This window comes from Corvus cornix, chromosome 1 (genome assembly GCF_000738735.6).
Source record: "Corvus cornix cornix isolate S_Up_H32 chromosome 1, ASM73873v5, whole genome shotgun sequence".
NCBI lineage: Eukaryota > Metazoa > Chordata > Aves > Passeriformes > Corvidae > Corvus > Corvus cornix.
The window spans coordinates 104,899,632-104,921,441 of NC_046332.1; the positions used below are offsets into that span (position 1 = coordinate 104,899,632).

The 21,810-nt window shown below is 42.1% G+C and overlaps 2 protein-coding genes across 7 annotated transcripts in view; one reads left to right on the top strand and one right to left on the bottom strand.

The window, feature by feature from the left end:
• The window catches only part of KLHL15 (kelch like family member 15), a 28,537-nt gene extending 21,287 nt beyond the window's left edge, over window positions 1-7,250 (bottom strand). Inside the window, exons 1-4 of one of the 6 annotated variants that reach the window (XM_039551660.1) lie at window positions 6,939-7,250; window positions 6,713-6,796; window positions 4,624-4,720; window positions 2,764-2,874 (exon numbers count right to left, since the gene is read on the bottom strand). The gene's annotated coding sequence lies outside the window, so the exon portion shown is untranslated. Of the gene's footprint in view, window positions 1-2,763; window positions 2,875-3,081; window positions 3,155-4,623; window positions 4,721-6,712; window positions 6,797-6,938 lie in introns of those variants that run through there. The other 5 variants (XM_039551656.1, XM_039551665.1, XM_039551662.1 and 2 more) reach the window with 5 other exon arrangements.
• Window positions 7,251-7,577: 327 nt separating this feature from the next.
• Window positions 7,578-21,776, top strand: EIF2S3 (eukaryotic translation initiation factor 2 subunit gamma). The gene is made up of 12 exons (XM_039551676.1): window positions 7,578-7,684; window positions 9,941-10,004; window positions 10,471-10,598; window positions 10,715-10,836; window positions 12,229-12,323; window positions 13,565-13,723; window positions 14,904-15,038; window positions 15,941-16,035; window positions 16,943-17,087; window positions 17,507-17,676; window positions 18,635-18,807; window positions 21,025-21,776. Exons 1-12 carry the CDS (start codon window positions 7,616-7,618, stop codon window positions 21,086-21,088), a joined length of 1,419 nt encoding a protein of 472 aa, XP_039407610.1. The 5' UTR covers window positions 7,578-7,615; the 3' UTR covers window positions 21,089-21,776.
• The last annotated feature ends 34 nt before the right edge of the window (window positions 21,777-21,810 follow it).

Sequence of the window (21,810 nt, forward strand, 5' to 3'; positions counted from 1 at the left end):
CATTATGCATGCTTTATTTGGTGAGGTGCACAGCAAAGGCTGCCTAGAGCAGAATTCTTTACCCTAGTTTAGTTAACACGCTTTTCTGCAGGAATAGGACATTTCTCCATAGTCAAATGTTATAGACACATATGAAAATACAATACAACAAGTATTTGAACACACTAGCAAACATTCACAACTGCACACATGGCTGAAGGCTGGGCCTTTGAATGTAGTGTACTGTACTGAGTAAGAACGCAATTATAACATACACAGTACAAGTAATGTATCCCCCAAATTAAACCTTTGTTTACACAGTTTGACACGAAAAACATTATTTTGTCCACCATTTTTCATCATAATTTCCTACTAACAACACCAGAAGGAGTGATGTGATGTGGGATAAATCAATAACCAGTGGATATCAAAACTTTCCGTTGCTACAACAATTGCAAATGTAGGGAACAAAGAAATACATCCAGTTTCCACATGTTTTACCTAAAATGCTTTATCATTAATACACTAAATTTGGGAAACAATTTATCTTAAACTATTGGTATGTTCATGTTTAAGGCTTCATCCAATCCATCTCGAGAATTCCAAAAGCATTGGATTTACTTGAGAGACAAGAAGTTAGAAGCTTACCAATCACTGCCAGTCAGAGGAACCAGACTGCCAGAACTCCAGAAATTAAAACTTGGCTGCTCCTGATAGCTGTCCACACTCCATTTCTTAGAGGCACACAGCTGACCAGGACAGCTCTGCTGCTGATCTCTGGCCATGCTGCTATCTGGGAGCAATCTGAATCAGTTCGTAGCAACAGTGGCTCTTTGTGTCAGTGCTCTCTGATGTCATTAAAGCTGTGCCAGAAGCATCAGAACTAGTTACAACCAAATCTACTAAAACTCCGCATGGATTGTGCCTCAGCTCAGGATGGTTATTCTTCACTCTAAGCGGGCCAGAACCTGTAACTGCACTTCACAGACACTAAGATAGCTTGAACCATCTGTCTAAAAGGTCACTGCATCACAACACCTGTACAGAAAAACCTGCTCCCAAACACAGAGGAAGCTCACCACAACGCTCTTCCACTTGCATTTACTGATACCAGAACAGGTGCCCTGTATAAAACAGTTGATACACCCACAAAAATGAGAATTGTCTTTAACTGGAAAAACTTGTATTACTAATACCTAAAAGTTAAATGATGATAGTGTTGCAAACTACAGATTTGCCACAGCTCTCAAAGTGGACAGGACTGCTCTATCCTGAGCGATAACAGTTCTTATATATATAATATTTGTGTCTTACAGAATGATTCATCTTTTCAAATGTAAGAAAAAAATATGAATAAAGTGTGATTTTCTCACTGTGAAGCTATTTATGTATAATAAATTTTATATGTATGTGAAGCTGTTTATGTATAATAAATTTTATATATATGTGAAGCTATTTTGTGTATTCTATACAGAAAAGTAGCAAGTTACGCATCTGTTAGTGACAAAAAATCATTTGATTACCACAAATTTTTAGCATGATAAGAAGGGAATGAGCTACAAGTAGTATTTAAACTATATGAATAAAAATATTTTACATCTAAATTAGGATTGCTAAACTACCCCCTCCATTTGTCTTTTTGTTGTCTGTATCTTTATTGCTAACTTAGTAAATACTCCTAGCATTTTCTGAGAAAATTACATTAATTGTGCCCTTTGAGGCACACAGGTTTGACCTCACTGCCAAATGTCAAACTCGCTTGTCAGAAACACAGAAATCTCAAACATATTTAATTTCTACGCCTATCCCCCAAACTGGCAGCTAGATGAATGAAAAAGGTCTGATGTCTCCAGTGTGAGCTCAATGGTTATCTGCTGTGCTCTGCTGAAAGACAAATCAACACGTGTAGATGCAAACCAGCCACAGGGTATAATTAAGGAAAGTGAAGGGAGATGAGTGTCAGTGGGAAAGTTTATAGGACATGTGGTAGAAATTAAACACGTTTGCTAGGTGTTGGAAGGCAAAAGACAGGAAGTATGTTGGTGCATGGTGGTAAGCTCAGGAGATCTGAACGTGAACTGGGGCAATAGTGGTGCAAGAGCTGGGTTATCCTAGGGGCAAGTATACATAACAAGTCCACAGGAAGCCAGGCTTCAGTAGTTCTGTCCTTTTATCCAGTAACAGCTTTATGATTCTCCTATTCCTCTTCTAAATGGGGGGGGGGGGAGGGGGGAGGGGGACGACACCCAAATCCCAAACAATAAAAAGGCAAGAACTTTAAATTTTTAAGTGACGTTTCAGTATTCACCAAATAGATCCAGTAGTAACCCTGGGTAGCTCTACTCGTTCAGATCACGGATACTTTTTTCGCCATCAGCTACGATGAGGGAGAACTGGCCATTTTCGGGGCAGGAACTCAGATGACCTACTTCAACCTGTCTGCTCGCACGCTCAGCCCTGCTCCGCGGTGAGCGGAGCTCGCAGGCCGAGCTCCCCGGGAACTGGGGCCGGCAGGCCCGGGGTCCGCGACGTGCGGCCGCAGGAACCCGAGGGGCCCAGCGGGGGCTGCGCTCGCCCCGAACCCGCCAGGCTTCCGGTGCGCCCCCCCGGCGCGGCCGTGCCCGATCCCCGCTCCAGCCCGCCCGCTCCCCGCCTGCCGCCCGCGGGCACCCGGCCCGCCGTCCCCGAGCCCGGGGAGGGTCCCTGAGGGCCAGGAGGGCGCCCGGGCCACCCTCGATGGGGCGGGCGGCGGCGGCGGGAGGGCCCGGGGGATCCTTTACCCACCTCTCGGCAGCGGCGGCGCTGAGGACGCGGCTCCTCCCGCTGGAGCGGCGGAGAGGGGCCCTGGCTCCGTGTACCATACAGCCGGGGGCGGCGGAGGGAGGCGCCGGGGGGCTGCGGAGAGGGGCAATGGCTGAGGCGAAGCCGGGAGGAGGAGGAGAAGGAGGCGGAGGAAGAAGGGGGGATCCTGCGCTCCCTCCTCCTCGCCGTCCGCGCTCGGGGGGAGGTGGGAGCCGCCCCCGCCACGCCGCCCGGGCACCGACGCTCCCAGCCCGGCCCGGCCTCGCCCCCGGGGTCCCCGCCGCCCTCACGCTTGTTTACCTTCCGCGCTGCCCCGCGCGGCCGCGGGCGCCATGTTCCCCCGGCAGCACCGCGCCGGCCGTCACTTCCGCCGCACCTGCGGCCGCGCGGGCGGGGGACCCGGGGCACGGAACGGGCACCGGCAGCCCGGCACCGGCAGCCCGGCACCGGCAGCCCGGCACCGCCCCGGGCCGGCCCCGCTCGCCAGCCCCGCCCCGTGCGGGCTCAGCCAGACGCCGGAGCACCGGCACGCCTCGAGGAGCACGGCTGCAGAAAGCGACACCGAGAAGCACCATCGGCGTCCAGCCCGCGAGGACGCGCATCCACACGCGTCCGCTTTCGGAGAGTCGGGGTTGCTCTGCTCTCTCCCACCCCGCTGCCTCCAGGCTATCGCCCCTTTCTCCGAGGCTATGGCAGCTGCCCCGTGTAGCGCTGCAGCCCATCCCGGGCTACAGCAACCCCTGCTCGGGGCCGGCTGAGCTCCTCCCCGGCCACCGGCCAGCCGCAGGTGCTGCGGGCTGATCCCAGCTCCCTGCTCTCCGCAGGCTGCCTTGCCAGCCGGCGTGGGAACCGGGTCACCAGAGCCCCAGGGGTCGGGGCCGGCAGCCGCCGGCGCTCAGCGGAGCAGCCCTTGAGCAGCGAACAAACTGCACGCAGCCCTGGGAGGGACGAGCAGGGCTTTGCCTTAGTACAAACATCACCCGTTTGCTTTCGCTATTTTGCCTTTACCTGGCAAACTCTGATTTTATTGTAAGGGATGAACTAACCTACGTGGACCTTTGGTTTGCCACTACCACCCCCAAACCGTTTGCTACCCTTCTACGTACCTCCCTGTCACCTTCTATGTCACTGCTGCTTTAAATAGCAGGCCACAGGCTGCCATCCTCTCCCTGTTTACTGCTGTTCCCACCCCCTTCACAGCCTATTTTCAGTCTCTCATTACCACCCTCTCCCCATTGATTTATAAAACAAGTGTACCTTCTCTATAGCTGCCACCCCCAGGCTGAATGTCTTTCCCACCTTTCACAGCTTCACACAATGAACCAGCTATTCCATGTGGTGCTTCACAAAGACTTCCCAAGGCTATTCCCACTCTGTTCAACTGCCCACTTACTGCTCCCTCGTGCTACAATCAACCTCCTATTCACTCCTTCATCCCAATGGCCAGACCTGTCTCGACTTGGCAACTTCTTACTATTCCATCTCACTCACTCATGCAGTAAATTTGCTCCATCTCCCCAGTCACTGTTTTAAAACCTGTTACTTGTGCACTTACTGTGAAACAACTGGCCTTTACAGACTGACCCTACAGCAGGTGTTCCTGCCACCTATGTCTCAAAGGATGGACATTCCCTCCCTTTTCCATAAGGTACATCTCCTGCTGCAGCAAGCACGTACCCACCCATAGCTAATGCTGCAACAAAGAAAAATGAGTAGAAACTAAGTTTCCATATGCAGAAATGACACAACCAAAACTTGATGCATCCTTCTCCACTCCTCAGACTTTTGACCTTCATAGGTCAGCAAGAGTGGAAAAAGCTAAGCAAGACTTTTATGTTTTACCTGACTGTCATTTTGCTGTCTGCAGTTTGTGTCAAGCTGAGGCATAAGATGATCTTCAGGTCTCTCCTACACACTGTCACAGAAGAGGACCTCAAACCTAGCCACAAAACAAAACCACAACAGCTTTGACATTTAAAACATCTCAACATTTCAACGCACAAAACCCCCCCCCACCCCCTTCTCTTTCACACTGAACAGTTTGCTTCTACCAAAAAATCAAAATATGATAATAATATCTCGATTCTAGTCTCCTAAATAAAATTAAATAAAATTAAATTTAAGCCTCTGACAAGGACCACTGGTATCAAAATTACCTTACTAAGTATTAATTTAAACAGAGATTTGGGTTGACCCCTCTGATTTAGGCATCTGTACAAAATCAGTGGCTAAGTAGTTACCTGGCTTAAATGAGTATTGCAATGAATAAAATTCCGGATATAGTTTTTTGAGCTATATTAATACACTTGTTACCGTTTAATTATAGTATTTTAAAATTTATTTAATTCATACATACATGTACAATACACGTATATTGACATATGACATAATGTCAACTCCTAGAAACGTTCTTAAATATTTTACTCGGGGTTATTCAGCCTGGACAAGAGAAGGCTCTGAGGAAACCTTATAGAAGCTTCCAGTGCCTAAAGGTGAAGGCTAGAAAATAAGAAGGCTAGAAACTGGACTTTTCACAAGGGCATGTAGTGACAGAACAAGGGGGAATGGCTTTAAACTGAAAGAGAGCAGGTTTTGATTAAATGCTAATTCTTTGCTGTGAGGCACAGGTTGTCCAGAGAGGCTGTAGATGCCCCGTCCCTGGAAGTGTTTAAGTCCAGCCTGGATGGGACTCTGTGCAACCTGGTCTACTGAAAGGTGTTTATGCCCATGGCAGGAAGATTTGAATTCAGTGATCTCTGAGGTCCTTCCCAAACCAAACCATTCTATGATCCTACAATAATTAGACATTTGCAGGCTTTAGACTTTCCTGGGTTTTCTTTATCCTACAAATACTTCCAAATAAGTGAATCAAAATAGCAAGAGTTCCTCGGAATATGTAAAATTTACAATCTCATTGTCAAAATAGAAGCAACAGTTGTGTATTCTTTTCACATTCCTGACAGGGTGTTTGGCAAGGATTAAGTCCTTTTTAAAGGCTGTTTCAAATGTGACAAGAACTATTTCCGTAATTTTACACTGCGCTGCATTTATTGCATAATTTAAACAGGTAAGTAATGACATAGTCCAGTATTTTCAGTTCATTTTCATAAAAGAGAGATTGTACATGTGCGGACATTGAGGCAACTACAATACAGTATTGCATCATGTTCCCACTACACTTTGTGTATCTCAGTTGTTTTTCCCAGAAGTGAGATATTTATCACAAAATTGAAAACACCATGTGGCCTGATAAAAGATTAGATATAAAAATTTATTTTCTAAACCAATGTACATGATTGGGTTGCAAGACAAAATACATTTTGTCATTGGCAACACCATCATAGATACTGGAAGGTTTCTTACGATGTGTTCCTGTTAGTTTCTTCAGATCAAGAACAGTGGCAATGTGTTTGCTCTAGCTATATCCAGCAGAACTCACTATAACTCTTGCATCAGGAAAGCATGGCAACAGTAGCATTTGTCAAAGTGGGAGGTTACAACCATTGTTCAACCAGGCATACCAGTTTCACACAGATTTCCATCATCACACTTCAACCACGTGGTTGTCTGCCCCAAACCTGCTTTTTTTGACCTGCAAAGCCAGGCAAAGTCTGAGAACAAACATGTTTTCCAACAGACAAAGCCACAGTTGTTGGCACAACACACACATACTTGAGATGACTGGTTACCTGCACTGAAACCTGTTTCCCTGACCACGGAAATACTATCAGCAACATCCTCTATGTCTTTAAGAGGTTCCCATGAAGAAGTCAGTTTGATTTCCCATAGGGAAGGGTTGGGAATTTGGCCTTTACTCCCCGGTGAACCTCTAAACTGACTCTCATCACTCGATTAGGGATTTTATTCAATTCTTAAAGCATTTATGTCATACCAAACTCTGGAAACAGCAACTGTTTGGTGGGATTTTTACCTGTTTCGTACAAAACATTCAGGTTGTTCGCATCTTGGGGCAGCTCTTATATCCACATCGTCTCCCTAACAATAAGCGCCCAGCCTACAAAAGACAGTAACAAGAAAAAAGGTTGACATTAGAAAGATCTTCTCACGCTGACGGCCAGCAGAGATTATAACACGTGTACGGTGACATGTTACTGTTCAAGCAGACACCGTGTTCGATGTGCTCATTTCATACGCACACGGACATCGTGCTTCGGTCTTCTCCCCAGGTGCCTTTCTGCATCGCACCCCCTCGGCACCCCAAATAAATCCGCACAGCAACAAACCCTGACCGCGGCACGAGCCTCCCGCCTTCGCTGTGTCTTCCAGCGAGCCCGGTGTCCGCCGCGCAGCCACGGCGCTGTTTCACACCCGCGCTGCACGGCACTAGCGCGGCGTCCCCGCGGGCCCGGGCGGCCTGTGCTGGGCTCCCGGCGCTCTGGGGCGGGTTTTTCGGGACGTCGGGCTCCCGGCCCCGGCCGAGCTGCGCGCTCCCGTAGCCGCGCCGCGCCCGCCCCGGGTTCCCCCCGCGCTCCCGCGCCCGTTCCCCGCCGGCCGCGCCCCCGCCCCGTGCACGCGCACGCTGCGCGGCCCCGCCGCAGGCCCCGGTTGCATCATCCGGCGTGAGGGCTACCGGGGGTCCTTTACAGGGCTGCCCCGCGGCGCGCCTGACTCGCGGCCGCCCCGCTGCGGGGCCGATGGTGGCCTCCCCGCGCTAATCGCCGTTTCTCCTTGAGCTCGGTGTCCGCCCCCGGGCCGGCCGGTGCCGCGCTGTGGGCCGGAGGGTGCCAGAGGCTGCGGGCCGGCAGCGGCGGTGCCGAGCGGAGCCGGCGGTCAGGCGGCTGCGTGGGACTCCTCACTTCCTTCTCGGGCCAAGATGGCGGGGGACGAGGCGGGAGTGACTCTGGGGCAGCCGCACCTCAGCCGGCAGGATCTCGGCACCTTGGTGAGCGCCGCCCGCGGGGCGTCCAGGAGTGGGATCGGGCTCCCAGGGCTCGGCGGAGGCGCCCAGGGAGTGGAGGGAGCGGGCGGGCCGCTGTGGGCGGGTGAGTGGGGGGGTGCGGCACGAGGGGCTCCGAGCCTTCTGCCGGGCCCCACCACGGCTGGTGCGCGCTGAGGGGGCGCGGGAGGCGGCGGCGCTTCGGGGGGCCGAGTTCAGCACGCTGGGACCGAGCTGAGGCAGGGGGACGCGGGGCAGAGCAGCGGCGCAGGAAGCAGGTCTTGCCGGTCCTGGTGGGTGTGGGACTCCCGGGCGAGGCGCTTCTCCTGCCTTTGAGTGCGAGGCTTGTGGGTCCGTGTCCCGCGTGTGCGAGTGAAGCTTTTATGGCTCACTGGTGAGTGCAGTTTTCCCCGTGTAAGGTTTGCCGTGTTCTGCGGTATTACAGACTCTTCCTTTGCCAAAGTAGAACCATGAATTTGCGCTGTATTTCTCCAGCAAGCTCGAGGGCTTGGCTACCAGCCCTGTCTTGCTTGGTTTGTCAACAGAATTTTCTTGACTATTGACAACTGCCGAGAAATACCAGTTCTACCTACCACTGTAACTACTGGTTGCAGTGGTCTCCCGCTGTGGTAGTCTTGCCTGTTAAGTGTCTCGCCTGGCTGCCTCACTTATTACACTTGTATGCTAGTATAAGCGTACATGTAATGTGTATTTCAAATTCAAGTGTATATATATAATGTATATAGTCAAAAATCCTGTTGCTGTGTCCCTGGTGTTCAAACTGGAACGGCTTATTTGTCTTTACAGTAATCACGTTCGATGTTCCTCGGGCTTGAGCACAGGAATTCCCTTTGTGTTACGGCGAGCATGTCAGCTAGGAGAGACGGTTTCTTTACTTCCTCTCATTGTTGTGGCGTTTCCTAGTCGGAAAAGGACTAGCTGGAGTGTCAGCAGGAATTACCTTTAAGGCCTGTTCTGTCGGCCCTTGAGTGCTTATGGCTGAGTGGAGCTTCTTGCTGAGCAATAGCCTTATACCAGTCTTGAAGAAAAAACTTCATGCGTGCATAATTGTGTGCACCAGGAAGAATTTTCCTGGTGGCAGGAGTTGCATCACGCTGAAGTTCTGGTCTCCCGGCCACATGGTGCCATCTGCAGGTCACATTCCCATCGCTGGGAAGTCATTTTAAGTTCGATATACAATAAATATAAATTTAATTGTGTGTCTTGGATGTTCAAAATTTGTTTTGTATTGAACATGAACATTTTATTCATGTCGTACTTGAGAACAGAATGAGTGAGCTTACGTTTTTTATACAGATCTGTTTGATCACTGTGCACAGAACCTTCATGTAACAGTGTAAACAATACGTGATTTAATGTGTGTGTTATTTGTATCCTAGCAAAACATTTATATCTTGTCCTGCACCAAGGACTCTTTTGGCATCATGAATCTTTGCTTGAACTGAGTGGCTCATCCATATGAATTCAATGCAGGATGGAAATTGGCTGTACAGGGGAACATTTCAGTGGATTTCAACACTTGTCCGTTATGTGGACAAACAGCTTTAAAAAAACCTAAACAACTCTCTCAGTGTTGTTTCTTTATCTGTATAGGGTGTATTTGTGAGTGCTTTATTTTGCCAGTGGCTTTCAATAAGTTCACACAACAGACTATTTAGGACAGCAGAAATTTTGTCTGGTACCTGAAGTAGCAATAACAGTAGCTGAGGAAAAAAGTAGCCATTAAAAAGAATAAAAATCCATGGTGCTAGGGAAACCTCTGGACCCACTGACTCAAAAGTGTTAGTTGTAATTTTATATTGGCTGTAATGGAACCTTACACCAATTAAACAACTGTTTATTGACAAAGCTTTGTTTTTAAAATATTAGTGCAGTTCATCCTGTAGCCTGTTGAAAATGAATTTGCCTGTTACGTGTAATTTAGGTTTGGGGGTAGGTAAGGGCTTGGGGTGTTTTGTTAGAAGCTTCTTTTGAAGTTTTTTGTTTTGTTTCCTCCTGTCTTTAACACCTTGCAGTCAGTGCCGATTTACAGCCAGGGTTTTGAATTGTAGCCTGTACTGATTCACAAGCAGGGCTTGGTTCCCTTTTGGTCATATTTCACATGTTTAAAAGACTGGAATGGATATAATCTAAATTGGTTTTGCTGAGTAGAACTACTTGTTAATTTTCAAGTTTCTAAATTTTTAACTTTCTAAACATTTATATACAAGGTGAATAAATTCTAAAATCTCCCTTATACAGGATGTTACCAAGTTGACGCCTCTTTCACCAGAAGTCATCAGCAGACAAGCAACAATTAATATAGGTAAAAGCAAACTTATAAAAAAGAGGGGTGCGTTAAGGTGACTCCTTTTGGTGCTTGTGCAGTTGCAGATGGTGCCTATGTGGTAACACTTCCAAGAAATTTGTACAGAAACAGTTACATAGTAGGTTTAGGGACTTTTCAAGCCCTTTTGACTGGAAAAGCACCATTTTTTCTTCAGGAACACAGGTGAATGGCATAGGGAATAGTTGCTAAAGCAATGTTTGTTTTACCTTGAAATTAATCATTGGGATGAGTTTCATTAGAGTGTAAAGATCTGTCCATTGGGAGCTCAATTTTGGATCTTGTTTGTTTAAGTAAAAATGTTTACAAATTCCATATATCCTTCTGATGGGGTTCTGGACTTAATGGCTGTGAAGAATTTGGGGTAATTGTGTGTTGATCATAGTGGAACATTGCACGGAATTAAACATTGATGTATTGACAAACATTTCCTTTTGAAACACAGGTACAATTGGTCATGTAGCGCATGGAAAGTCGACAGTAGTCAAAGCTATATCTGGAGTTCATACTGTCAGATTTAAAAATGAACTGGAAAGAAATATCACAATCAAGCTGGGTTATGCTAATGCAAAGGTGAGTCATTAGTGTAAATGTAGCCCCTGTGTTGCTAATATACTTCAGTGGGGATGTAAGCTTACAGGTGACTAACCCTTGAGGAATTAAAACTTTTCCATTTTAAAAAATCACAGATTTACAAGCTGGATGATCCAAGCTGCTCTCGACCAGAGTGTTACCGATCCTGTGGAAGTAGCACCCCAGATGAGTTCCCTACAGATATTCCTGGCACCAAAGGGAACTTTAAACTAGTCAGGTAACTGCTTTAAATGACTGGAATAAATTGTGTTTACTTCCCTTTCTACAAAAACAGGATTGAGCTGAATGGGTTCTGGCAGACTACACATTCTTAGATGGGACACCCCTGAGCTAAGATGTTGTTTAAACTCTCGTGAATTCCTTGGTGGTTGGTGGTGACAAGCACTCCATGGTACAGCACAGCTGTGTCTGCTGTCCTCAGCTACTTGCAGGACTTTGAAGTGAAATATTTCTGCTGTTAATATAAGTACATTTTAAACCAGACAGATTGAGAACTAATGTGGACCTTACAAACGCATCTTCAAAATTCCTTTTGAGAGGATGACCTTTGTTAAACTTTTTCTTCCTAAAGGCAGAGTTTTCAAAGCTTTTAAAATGAATATATGAAAGCCTGATGCTTAATGTGAGATAAGATCTCTCACTGGAGGCCAAGTGTTCTTTATTTACTTGATTTCTGATGAAGTGTAGCACAGTCTTTATGGAAGCTTAGTAACCACAGCAGTTGTTACATGAGTCTGCACAATGATTGCTCAAATGAGAGTAGTCATGAAGACTGTTGTACAAGATTCTTAGTTTGTGCTTATGATGAAATACTTATGGGGCTGTAACCACGTGTCTTTCCTTTTCTCAGATTCCCAGCAGAGCACTTGTACTAAGATTAACTTCTGTTGGAGTGTGACAGGCAGGCAGCCATTGTGAAACAACTGGTTAAAAGCTTTGCAGTCTTTATCCTACTGTTACTTGCTTGTAGTAGATTTCTAACATTATCAGCAAAGCAGCAAATCAGTCCCTTGCTTTTTGGTGGCCTGCCACTAGAAACGAGGATTCTTCACTGGATAGGTTCAGGAAAGAATATAGTGAATAGAATATTGGTCTAAACAATAAAATCATAAGGTTGGAAATGTAACAGCATCTCTGTAGACAAATCTTTGAAGTGCAGTTATAACCATTTAATTAAAGATGGATAATTTCCTAAAATTGGAGAATGGGAGATACCTTTTAAAAGAGATAAGAGAAATCCCATTTGGTGTGTTGGGTTTGGGTTAGTGGTGGTAGGTTGGTTTGATTTCGGGTTTTTATTCCAGTGCATTTAACTCTAATCTAATTTACAAGTAAATTGGTGAAATATTAAAGAGGAACTTAATGTGGATATGTGGTATTAAATCTTAAAACTCAGAAAAAGTATTCAGTAGCTGTTCAGTAGCATTTGTGTTCTTTTAGAACTTTTTTGAAAATATTTTTAAGATACTGCTTTTCAGCATCTGTCTCAAAATGTTTATCTATTTTAAGGATACTTTTAACTTACTCTGCCTAATCACTGACATTAATCAGTCAGAGGAATTGTTGATAATGGGCTTTTGGATTTCTCTTTCACATTCTCCTACAACAGGCATGTCTCTTTTGTGGATTGTCCTGGGCACGATATTTTGATGGCTACTATGTTGAACGGTGCAGCAGTAATGGATGCAGCTTTACTGCTGATAGGTAACAATTGCTACCCAAAAACAGAGCTCCATTTTGTAGTGTCATGAAGCAACTTTATGTGGGCTTTAAAATCTCCTGGGAGGTGGTGAGCAATTTAAACAAGTGAATGCTTTTGAGATGTGCTAAAGAAAATAAAGTCGTGCTAAAGAAAATCAAGTCATGCTAAAGTGGCAGTGTACTCTAACAAGGTGGCTTGTTTTAAGCACAGGTATCCATACTCACTAGTCTGGTAGCTGGCCCCATTGACAGAAGATAGGTAACGTGAAACCTTGTAGTACTATAGTACTGTAAAATTTTTATCACTTTATGGAAACAGATTAGCTACAAGTACGTTTGGAGTTTCTCTGAAGGCTCAGTTTCCTTTAAATATGCATGTAGTCTTTGTCATACAGTAGAGTTCACAAACAACAGTACAAACAGTAAACCCAGATAAATATGGACAAAATTTAAATACAGGAGATTTAATTTAATCCAGACAAATTTTGTTCTGGTTTGCCAGCAACAGGAAGTGAGTAAAACTAATTTTTATGTATGTATAGAACATTATAGTGTTCTGTAGTGATACATAGCAATTATCTTACCTTGATAGGATATGTCAGCAAAAGAAAAAAAACGGCTTCAGATACTGTAATTTAAAGTCTGAGATAAATGATGAGCTGTCATTTCTTCTGCCTGTTTATCTCTAGAAAGTGTGATAGACCAAACTTCAAGCAAGATTAACCACCATAATGGCCCATCAGTCAAAGCTGGCTTCTTAGATGGCTGAAATCTAAACTATACTGATAGCAGCCCTATTCACATACTTGATAGAATTATAGTATAACAGAGTTTGGGGATCTTGGTATTTTTATGACTTTACTGATAAGAAAATGTTGCGATATTTCTTGAAAGGTGATTTGTCTATTACGCTACTGTCAGCACTGAAATATCTGAAGAGCTAAAGGATGGAGTAGATCAAGTTAGGTCTTGGTATCTTTGGATATTTTAGGTGGGAGCAGGTTGAATGGGGGAACCTCTCTGGTAGCCTCTCATCTGTCCTGCATTGTGTGGAGGCTACAGCCAGCAGTTGTGAGGGAGAATAGGTGCTTATTGACTTGGTTGCTTCACCTGTAGGTTACTGAGAGACAAGTGTCTTTTCTTTTTTTTTTACATAATGATAGTGGATGGAAGTAGATGTCTTAACTGTAGGAGTTTTGTCCATCTTTATAGTTTCTATATTCTAGTTACTTCTCTTCTTTCAGCTGGTAATGAGTCATGCCCTCAACCTCAGACCTCAGAACATCTAGCTGCTATAGAAATCATGAAACTGAAGCACATTTTGATTCTACAGAATAAGATTGACTTGGTGAAGGAGAGCCAGGCTAAAGAACAGTATGAACAGATTCTTGCATTTGTACAAGGTAAGTTTTCAAGAGCAGAAGTCCAGTTAGTGGTGGAAATTCAGTGTTGAGAGTGATTTTCTATATGTTCATAGAAAAGCTTCTCTTAGACAATGCTGGTGGATATGGTCTGTTAATGTGAACTTTAGACCCCAGGAGTTGTGTTTCTTGCCTGTTGCAGACTGCATGCAATAATGTTATGGCTCTGGGTCAGAGCTCTGGATGTAAAACTAGTAACAATGGCTCTTACTTAGTAGCTTTCAGTGGATTTGTGATTTCTTCCTGGATTGCTTCTTTGGTAGAGATTTCACTGTGATTTTACTGGAGTGCAGGAGAGAAGGAAGCTGTACGCATTAGGGGCATCTTGTAGGTATAAATACTTTTTTTTTTTTTTTTTATCTAATGACAAAAGATTGCTCTTTCATCTGTGTGTAAATCCCGTTTGGGCAGTGTTATCCTACTCTGTAACGTTCTGCTCACCTTTAGCGTGCTTTGAGTTTTATCTTTCCCAGGAGCTTCCACTGTTATCCCTGTTTATCTGCAGTAGGTGGGGTGTGTGACAAGCTGCAGAGCTAGATTGTCACCATCAAAAGTAGCCAATGAGTCTTTTTTTTTTTTCTTTTTTTTGTAATTCATAATTGTTGCCTTGCAGAAGCTGTTCATAACAACTCTGTCAGAGTGGCTTGATGTGTAAATTTGGAGTTTGAGAACTGAAGCAATCACAAGAAACATAGATGAAATTAAAACTAATGATGTCTAACAAACCTAGATTAGTAAATGCATTCTTCTGTAAAATTAGGATTTTTCTAAAATATGTATTTGTATTGCAAAATTTGAAAAACAGAAATCATTAAATTAACAGGAAATTTAGTTTGTCATAAAGAAATCTGACTGTAAAATTGATACTGATGTAACTGGAATATTGATCTCTCTTAGGAAATCTTAAAAATACTTTTGATCACAGTGTAGGAAGTGAATTCTCCCTTGGAGTGGAAGATTATCTTGCTCATTTTCAGAATGCCTTGAAAAGTAGGTGTGGCTGATTTGAGCTAAGGTGTTGAAGGGAAGGATAAATGCTCTGAAACTGCTTTGGGAGATACAGAACATGCCATGAAATTCATTAGTGTTTTTAACAAGGACAGAACATTTGGTCATATTGTACTCTTATAAAGGCTTACTGTTGAACTTGATTTTGTTTTAGGTACAGTTGCAGAAGGAGCTCCAATAATTCCAATCTCAGCACAGTTGAAATACAACATTGAGGTGGTTTGTGAATACATAGTGAAGAAAATCCCGGTCCCTTTGCGAGACTTCACATCTGAACCAAGGCTTATTGGTATGTAAGTGCTCAGGCCTGGGTGTCTGTGGCCAAACATTTTTAGAATGTGCCTAGCACATGCTGAGTGCCCTAAACAGAGGTGGGTTTAAAAGGAGTATTCAGAACACTCTTATTTTAAAACTTACATGTTTTCTGAGAGCTGTATTGTTTGTTCACTGCTAATTGCTGTTGGTTTTGTGTATATTTTGTGCATATAACAGCACTAAAATGCAATAAAAGTGAGAAATTTGTCTGTGTCTTAAAAAAATCCCTTTAGTTGCTATGAATATAGTTTTGATTTAACAAAATATTGACCAACTGATGAATTTGAAAATTATATTATTTCCATGGAAATATTTTGGGTAGCTTGGTTAGATCTTTTGTGTTAGTCTCCTGTTTCCTGGTTATAATTGTCAAAGTCTCAGTTCTTGTCCAGCATATTGTGAAATGCAGTTCCTACAATGAATTAATTTGTTTGCCTTTTTTTCAAATAATCCAAGAGAGTCCTACACTGCATAAATGCGTAAAAATTGACCACGTTACATCAAGGTTACAGTATTTAACTATGAATACATTAAAACAAAGTTCTAGTATTCACGATTAACATTGTGAATATTGAAGGGGTTTTATAAAATGGTTGATCATTGCTTTCTTTTTCAGATACAGATCTTTAAGTTACTTTCTGCTCTGCAGAAAAAGTCATAAGAAACATTTTTATATATGAGCAGTTTAAATGGTTTTGAGAATAAAATCAACAGTCTGCCTAAAAATTTGGAATAAAATATTGATTGTTCTGTTTTTGTAATATTTATAAATGTGTGTATACTTTTCATAAGGCCAGAAAAGCAGTCAAAGTTGCTAACAAAAGACACTGTTTAAAAATCTGATATTAAATATAAACCTGGTTATGGTCTCTTCAGTAATTAGATCTTTTGATGTCAACAAGCCTGGCTGTGAAGTTGATGACCTTAAGGGAGGTGTAGCTGGTGGCAGTATTCTAAAGGGTGTTTTAAAGGTAACCCTTTCTCTTTCTTAACTGGAAATTTTTAATGACAATGAGTAGAGTTTTTCTATGCTTTCTACAAAATATATCTATTATATAATTGATTTTTTTTAAAACTTGAATACAGTCAGATGGCACTTACCCCTTCTGTCTGTACTTCATTTTTAGTTGACAGTTTCAAAATACCAGAACAAGAAGCACTGATTTCAATCTTTTAAATATATTATTGTAGTCCTAACTTTTGCTAATAATGATAACAGATTTAGTGCCTTAAAAAAATGGAAGGAGCTATTTTTTTTCCTGTCCTACCACTTGGACTTGCTGAATTATTGTGGGGAAGAGGAGAGCAAAAGAATTTTAAAAGCACCTTGGAAGTGTCTGTGGGTTCTCACAGGTCCTACTTCCCCATTTAAGTATTCTATGTATTTTCATTTTTTTATTGTCCTTGCTTGCCAGCAGTAGATGGAAACTTTAAAAGTTGTTCTGCTAGGCTGGAGAGCAAACTATGTCTCAGAACATTTGTACGGCTTGTACTTTCTTTGGTTTGCAGTGTATTGATGTCGATCGGTTACACTGATTGAATTAAGTCAATTTTTCTCAGTGCTGAAATATTTCTAAATGAAATGTTGTGTTTAAAAAATAAATTGAAATTTAGATGTTGGAATTATTGCTGATAAAGATTGTTTGCTAAAGCAGTTTTACAAACTGTATTGAAAAGAAAAATCAGTTGTTACATTTGCCGCGAGTATTGTTCAATTTGCAGCAAATGGTGCAACAGAAATCCTACAATCTGCAGTAGCCCAGAACCAAAGACTTGTGTAAGAAGTAGATCTTGGGATATATAAGTCTTATCTGTGACTAGTCAGCTTCATGTTCCTGTGAAATAACCAGTTAATCACTTTTTCACTTTTGTAATTAGGTGGGCCAGGAAATTGAGGTGCGCCCTGGTATTGTATCCAAGGACAGTGAAGGAAAACTCATGTGCAAGCCAATCTTTTCCAAAATTGTGTCACTCTTTGCTGAACACAACGATCTACAATATGCTGCTCCAGGAGGCCTTATAGGTAAGAATCTTATGAAAAGATTTATTTCTTCATGCTTATTGAAAACAGTTGTCTTCATTCAGCAACAAATTTCAATGTAATTAACAAAAATACAGTGAGAAATTTTAGGCAATTCATATATGTAGAGAGAGACAGGGTTGGTGTGAAAAATGGATATTTAAGGCATAAATTATTTTCCTGAATGTCACTGGCCAATGCAGATCAACTTGCACTGTTCATTGTACCAGCTTTAACAGTAGAATATTTCTTCATTTGTTTAGACAGCTCACAGTCTTGCTGACAGTTTGAAAGTGCTGTCCAGGTAATAGGGAATTCCCAGTACATTCTCTGGTTTTTTAGATCATCTTCAAATATTTTAGCACATGAAAATGACACCTACCTTCCAGTTACTCCTTGCGACTTCCCTTGTTGTGTTGTAGGTGTTGGCACTAAGATTGATCCCACTTTGTGCCGAGCTGACCGCATGGTGGGCCAAGTTCTTGGTGCAGTTGGGGCACTGCCAGAAATATTTACAGAGCTAGAAATTTCCTACTTCTTGCTGAGACGACTCTTAGGTGTGCGCACTGAAGGAGACAAGAAAGCCGCAAAGGTCTGTGCCCCTTCTTTTGTTTTTCCTGATTTTGCTTCCTGTGCTAAGTTGCAGTAATGAATATATTTCTTTGATCATGTGTAGAAATTTTGTCTCCCTGTTGATATAAGCTTGTCACAAAACTTATCTCCTTGTTTAATACTGCAGAAGAATGCTTTTTAGAGCAGTAGAAATTCATATCAGAGTAGTTTAAAGTAGCATACAGGATTTATGTGTCAGGTTAGGTATTTTTCTAAACATGATGGTAGTTGTGTTTTGTTATCATCCTATTCATTTGTGCAATAATTAGTTTTACAGTGGTACTGATCTGCTTCCTACTGACATGCTTTTTGTAGATTTTTTTCACTGCAGAACTTCTTAAAGTATTTTTGAAATACTCTAGTTGAAAAGAGAGTGAACTTGAGGCACAGCGCAGACATTAACAGTAAACAGTTTGTGTAACACGATCTGTTTTACACAAATCAACTAAAAGATTTCCCCTGTTAGCATTTAAATCTATAAGCTGCTTCATGCAACAGTAAGTAAAGTGCTTCAACGCTCTCTGATCCTGTGAAATGAACTATTTTTGATTTTTTTCTGTATGTAGGTATAAGGGAAATGAGAATACAAGAATATTCTTGTAAATAATCTGTATAACATCACAGTTTGTAACAATATCTCTCTGACTGTTTGTTTCTAACACGTTACGTGAAATCATCAGTATATAGAAAATGTAGAGAAATCCCAAGTACATCATACCAAGAATGTCAAAACTACATGTACAACATCTTTATGTATTTGTCCTTTTGCATATAAAACTTTTATCTACTGACACTGCTGCCCATAGTTTGTGTGTCTGTATTTACAGTATTTCTCAGCTATACCTTTTCTTGTGGCAAGAAGATACTTGGTACTGTCTGAGCTATTTTTGTTGTAGTACTAAAGCTTATGTTTCAGAGTTCTGTATATCTGTCTTCAGGTGCAAAAATTATCGAAGAATGAAGTTCTAATGGTAAACATAGGATCCTTATCTACTGGAGGGAGAGTCAGTGCTGTAAAGGCTGATTTAGGGAAGATTGTGCTAACTAACCCTGTATGCACAGAAGTGGGAGAAAAAATTGCTCTGAGTCGAAGAGTTGAGAAACACTGGCGGTAAGTTGATGAAAAGTTGGTAGAGTACCTGGTTGCTACATTGTTAACAAAGAAATACATGGATCTGATTTTGTACTAGAATAGGTAGGTATATGTCTGTCTTAAAAATTCTTCTGGATTCCCCTATCTCATTGGCACCATAGTTTTGTGGAATGCTTAATTTCATTGCTACCCTCTTTTGTAAACAAACACTATGGTTGGGAGGGTACCTATTAATTAACAGACAAGGAAACACCTGAGGTTCATGGTTTGTTGCCCAAACTGCCAAGCTGTAAATTGGGCTCAGTAGGGAATCTTGGCAGAGGGGTTGGGAAATTCTGAAAATACTAAGCCAAAACCTGTCTTTATGCACACCTCAATTGTGTTCTACCCGTGGAGCTGCATGTGATCTCCAGTGCAACCTGGAAGTAACAGCAGGGGAACACAGGAGGGATGTTCGAGTGTTTTATGTATTACAAGCACAGAGGAAAGAATAAAGTATCAACTGGATTAACCCAATCAAATTACAAATACAAAATGTCTGACTGCACAGAAGCATCTGGAGGCTGAAAATGATGAATGGAATTGGTTGGTGGTTCATTTTATCGTAGTGCCAGAGTCTCTTTAGGTGATTACATATACTGTACCTGTCGCGTGTTTCATAAGACTGGATTGATAAGAACATAAAGAGTGTTTAGATTTGTTGGCTCTGCACAGCCGTTGTAGTATGAGAGAGCACAGCCATTTTTACAAGAAGTCTGTACTGTATGGAAAGGAACTAAGCTTTAAATATCCATGGATGCATGTTTCTTTTTCAGATGACAAGAAAATGTAGACAGGAATTTAGTGCTTGCTGTCTCAGAGCAAGATGACAAATTAGGGAAGAGATTATTCTCCAAAAAAAAAAAAAAAAGCCAAGACAAAAGATAACATGTCTTGAACAGGAGGAAAAAAAAAGGCAGGACTCAAATTAAGTCAGGTAAAACATAAGGAAGAGGAGAAAGTATATAATAAAAATTATGGTTTGGGTTTTTTTTTTTTTAGGCTGTAAACTGATAGCCTGTGCAAATTGTAATGTGTCTTTTGTTGCCTCTGTAGATTCCTTCCCAGTTAAAAAAACTTGACCAAATAGTGCCCAAAAAGACCACCTGTCTCTGGATTATGAGGTGGGAAAATAGGGGCAGCCTGCTGTAAAGATAATTATTGAAAAATTGATTCCCACGCTGTATTAAAAAGATAAAGACAATGTAAGGAAACTGGAAGTTGAGAAAAGGGAAAGAAGGCAAACTGGGAAAAGCAGCATAATAAAATCTAATTGGAGTAAAGATAATATACAGTTTGTATTGTGAAAAGGAACTTGCAGTGTGAGACAAAGGAGTCTTGAAAATACAGAAGTTCATAAAGCAAGACTAAAAAGAGGTATAAAATAAAAAGGAAATATACAGATGCATAGAGAGAGGCTAAACAGCAAATGGGGTACACCAGTGATTCCAAGGATCAGTGAATTCAAAGATGGTCAAATTATGCCCTATGGGTATGGTACTAAAAAGTGGGAAGTGCTGATCTAATAACCTTCAGGTCATTTTTTGGTGTCCCAAGACAGGCTCTACTGCTTAGCAAGGTAAATTGAGATGCATGTGTGGTTCCTCACCAGAAATTGGAAAGGTTTTGAACACAGTCTTATTAATAATATGAAATGCCTGCTGACTGTGGAAATGGATGTATTCTGAATTTCTTTTTACAAGCATATTTTTCTGAGGCAATAGTGGCCTGTAAAAAAGGCCTTCATTTTTCTGAATATAAATAGCAGCACTTACCCAAGAGTTGAGTTACCGTCACAGGCTACCTGTTCGTTGAGAGTTACAGCTGTTTGTACTCCTACTGAACTCCTTTCATTTCTGCTTTAAAGTAATGCAACACTTCAGACACAGGTGAAAGAGATCCAGCTGTGAATAGATCTACCATGCACCAGTACAACATAAGTTACAATACTTTCAGATTTTCAGCTTACTGTTCAGTACACCCTTAGCTGGTTACAAATGTCCTCTGTCCTTCTCCCTTTTCTATTCTGTGTTTCCACTAAGCAGGTTTAGTTCCTGTAGGATGTTTTGGGTGGGAGATAAGTGTAGAAAATTCAAAATGTAAGAACTGAAGGCATACAAAGGACAGAAGGATGTTCACTTACACAGGATATTTCTGACTACTATTAAAAGTAATATAAACCTTTTCTTTTTGCAGTTTAATTGGTTGGGGTCAGATCAGAAGAGGAGTGACAATCAAGCCAACTGTTGATGACGACTGAAGAACATAAGAGGGCTTCATTTTTAAAGATGAAGTGCCTATTTCTATTTTGGAGGGGGTGTATTTTCACAGTGGAGTTGGAAGCTGTGCAAACAGTATCTTTGAGTTGTATGGCTGTCCTCGTATGTTTTATTGAATTTTACCCTCTTACTAAAATACTAGTCACTGTCACCATTAAAAGTGTAAAAGAATTGGCATAGAAGTGGGTTGAATTATCCACATTTTAGGAGAAATTAATTGTACATGTCTCATGGCATGTCTAATTTATGTTACTTTGTGTTTCAGACATATCTGTTTAATATCAGTAAATAAAACCAGCCCCAGTGTAACACACAAACCATAAATCTGGTATTGAAATAAAATATTGCTTATTTTCATTAATTCATACAGTTTTTCTGAGTAACAAAAGACTGCAGTGATCGTTGTACAAGAATTAAAAGCAAGCAACCAAACTCTTCTTGGAAGACTAGTACGTTTTCTGCACAACAGTTTGTTTTGTCTAGACAGCAGTTTACAACAAAAAACTTTATTCCTTTCTTTCTATGGTTCTGATTTTAGGATTCTAAAGTATTACACTTTGTAATTAGGATGGCAATGTTAACTGACTTAAATTTGTCATTTCTGATATTACTACATGTTTCCTTAAACCCCCAAAGAAAAACTACAAGTAAACTGGATCTGAACTGGCAGTACTGGTTTTGGCCTGTTTTAGTATGGGTTTAT

Excerpts from the sequence above, each read along its gene's own strand:
- EIF2S3 (XM_039551676.1), top strand. The coding sequence starts at position 7,616 with ATGGCGGGGGACGAGGCGGGAGTGACTCTGGGGCAGCCGCACCTCAGC. Across the intron at positions 12,324-13,564 it reads TGCAGCTTTACTGCTGATAG|CTGGTAATGAGTCATGCCCT; the intron begins GTAACAATTGCT and ends CTCTTCTTTCAG. Across the intron at positions 17,088-17,506 it reads TGCTCCAGGAGGCCTTATAG|GTGTTGGCACTAAGATTGAT; the intron begins GTAAGAATCTTA and ends GTTGTGTTGTAG.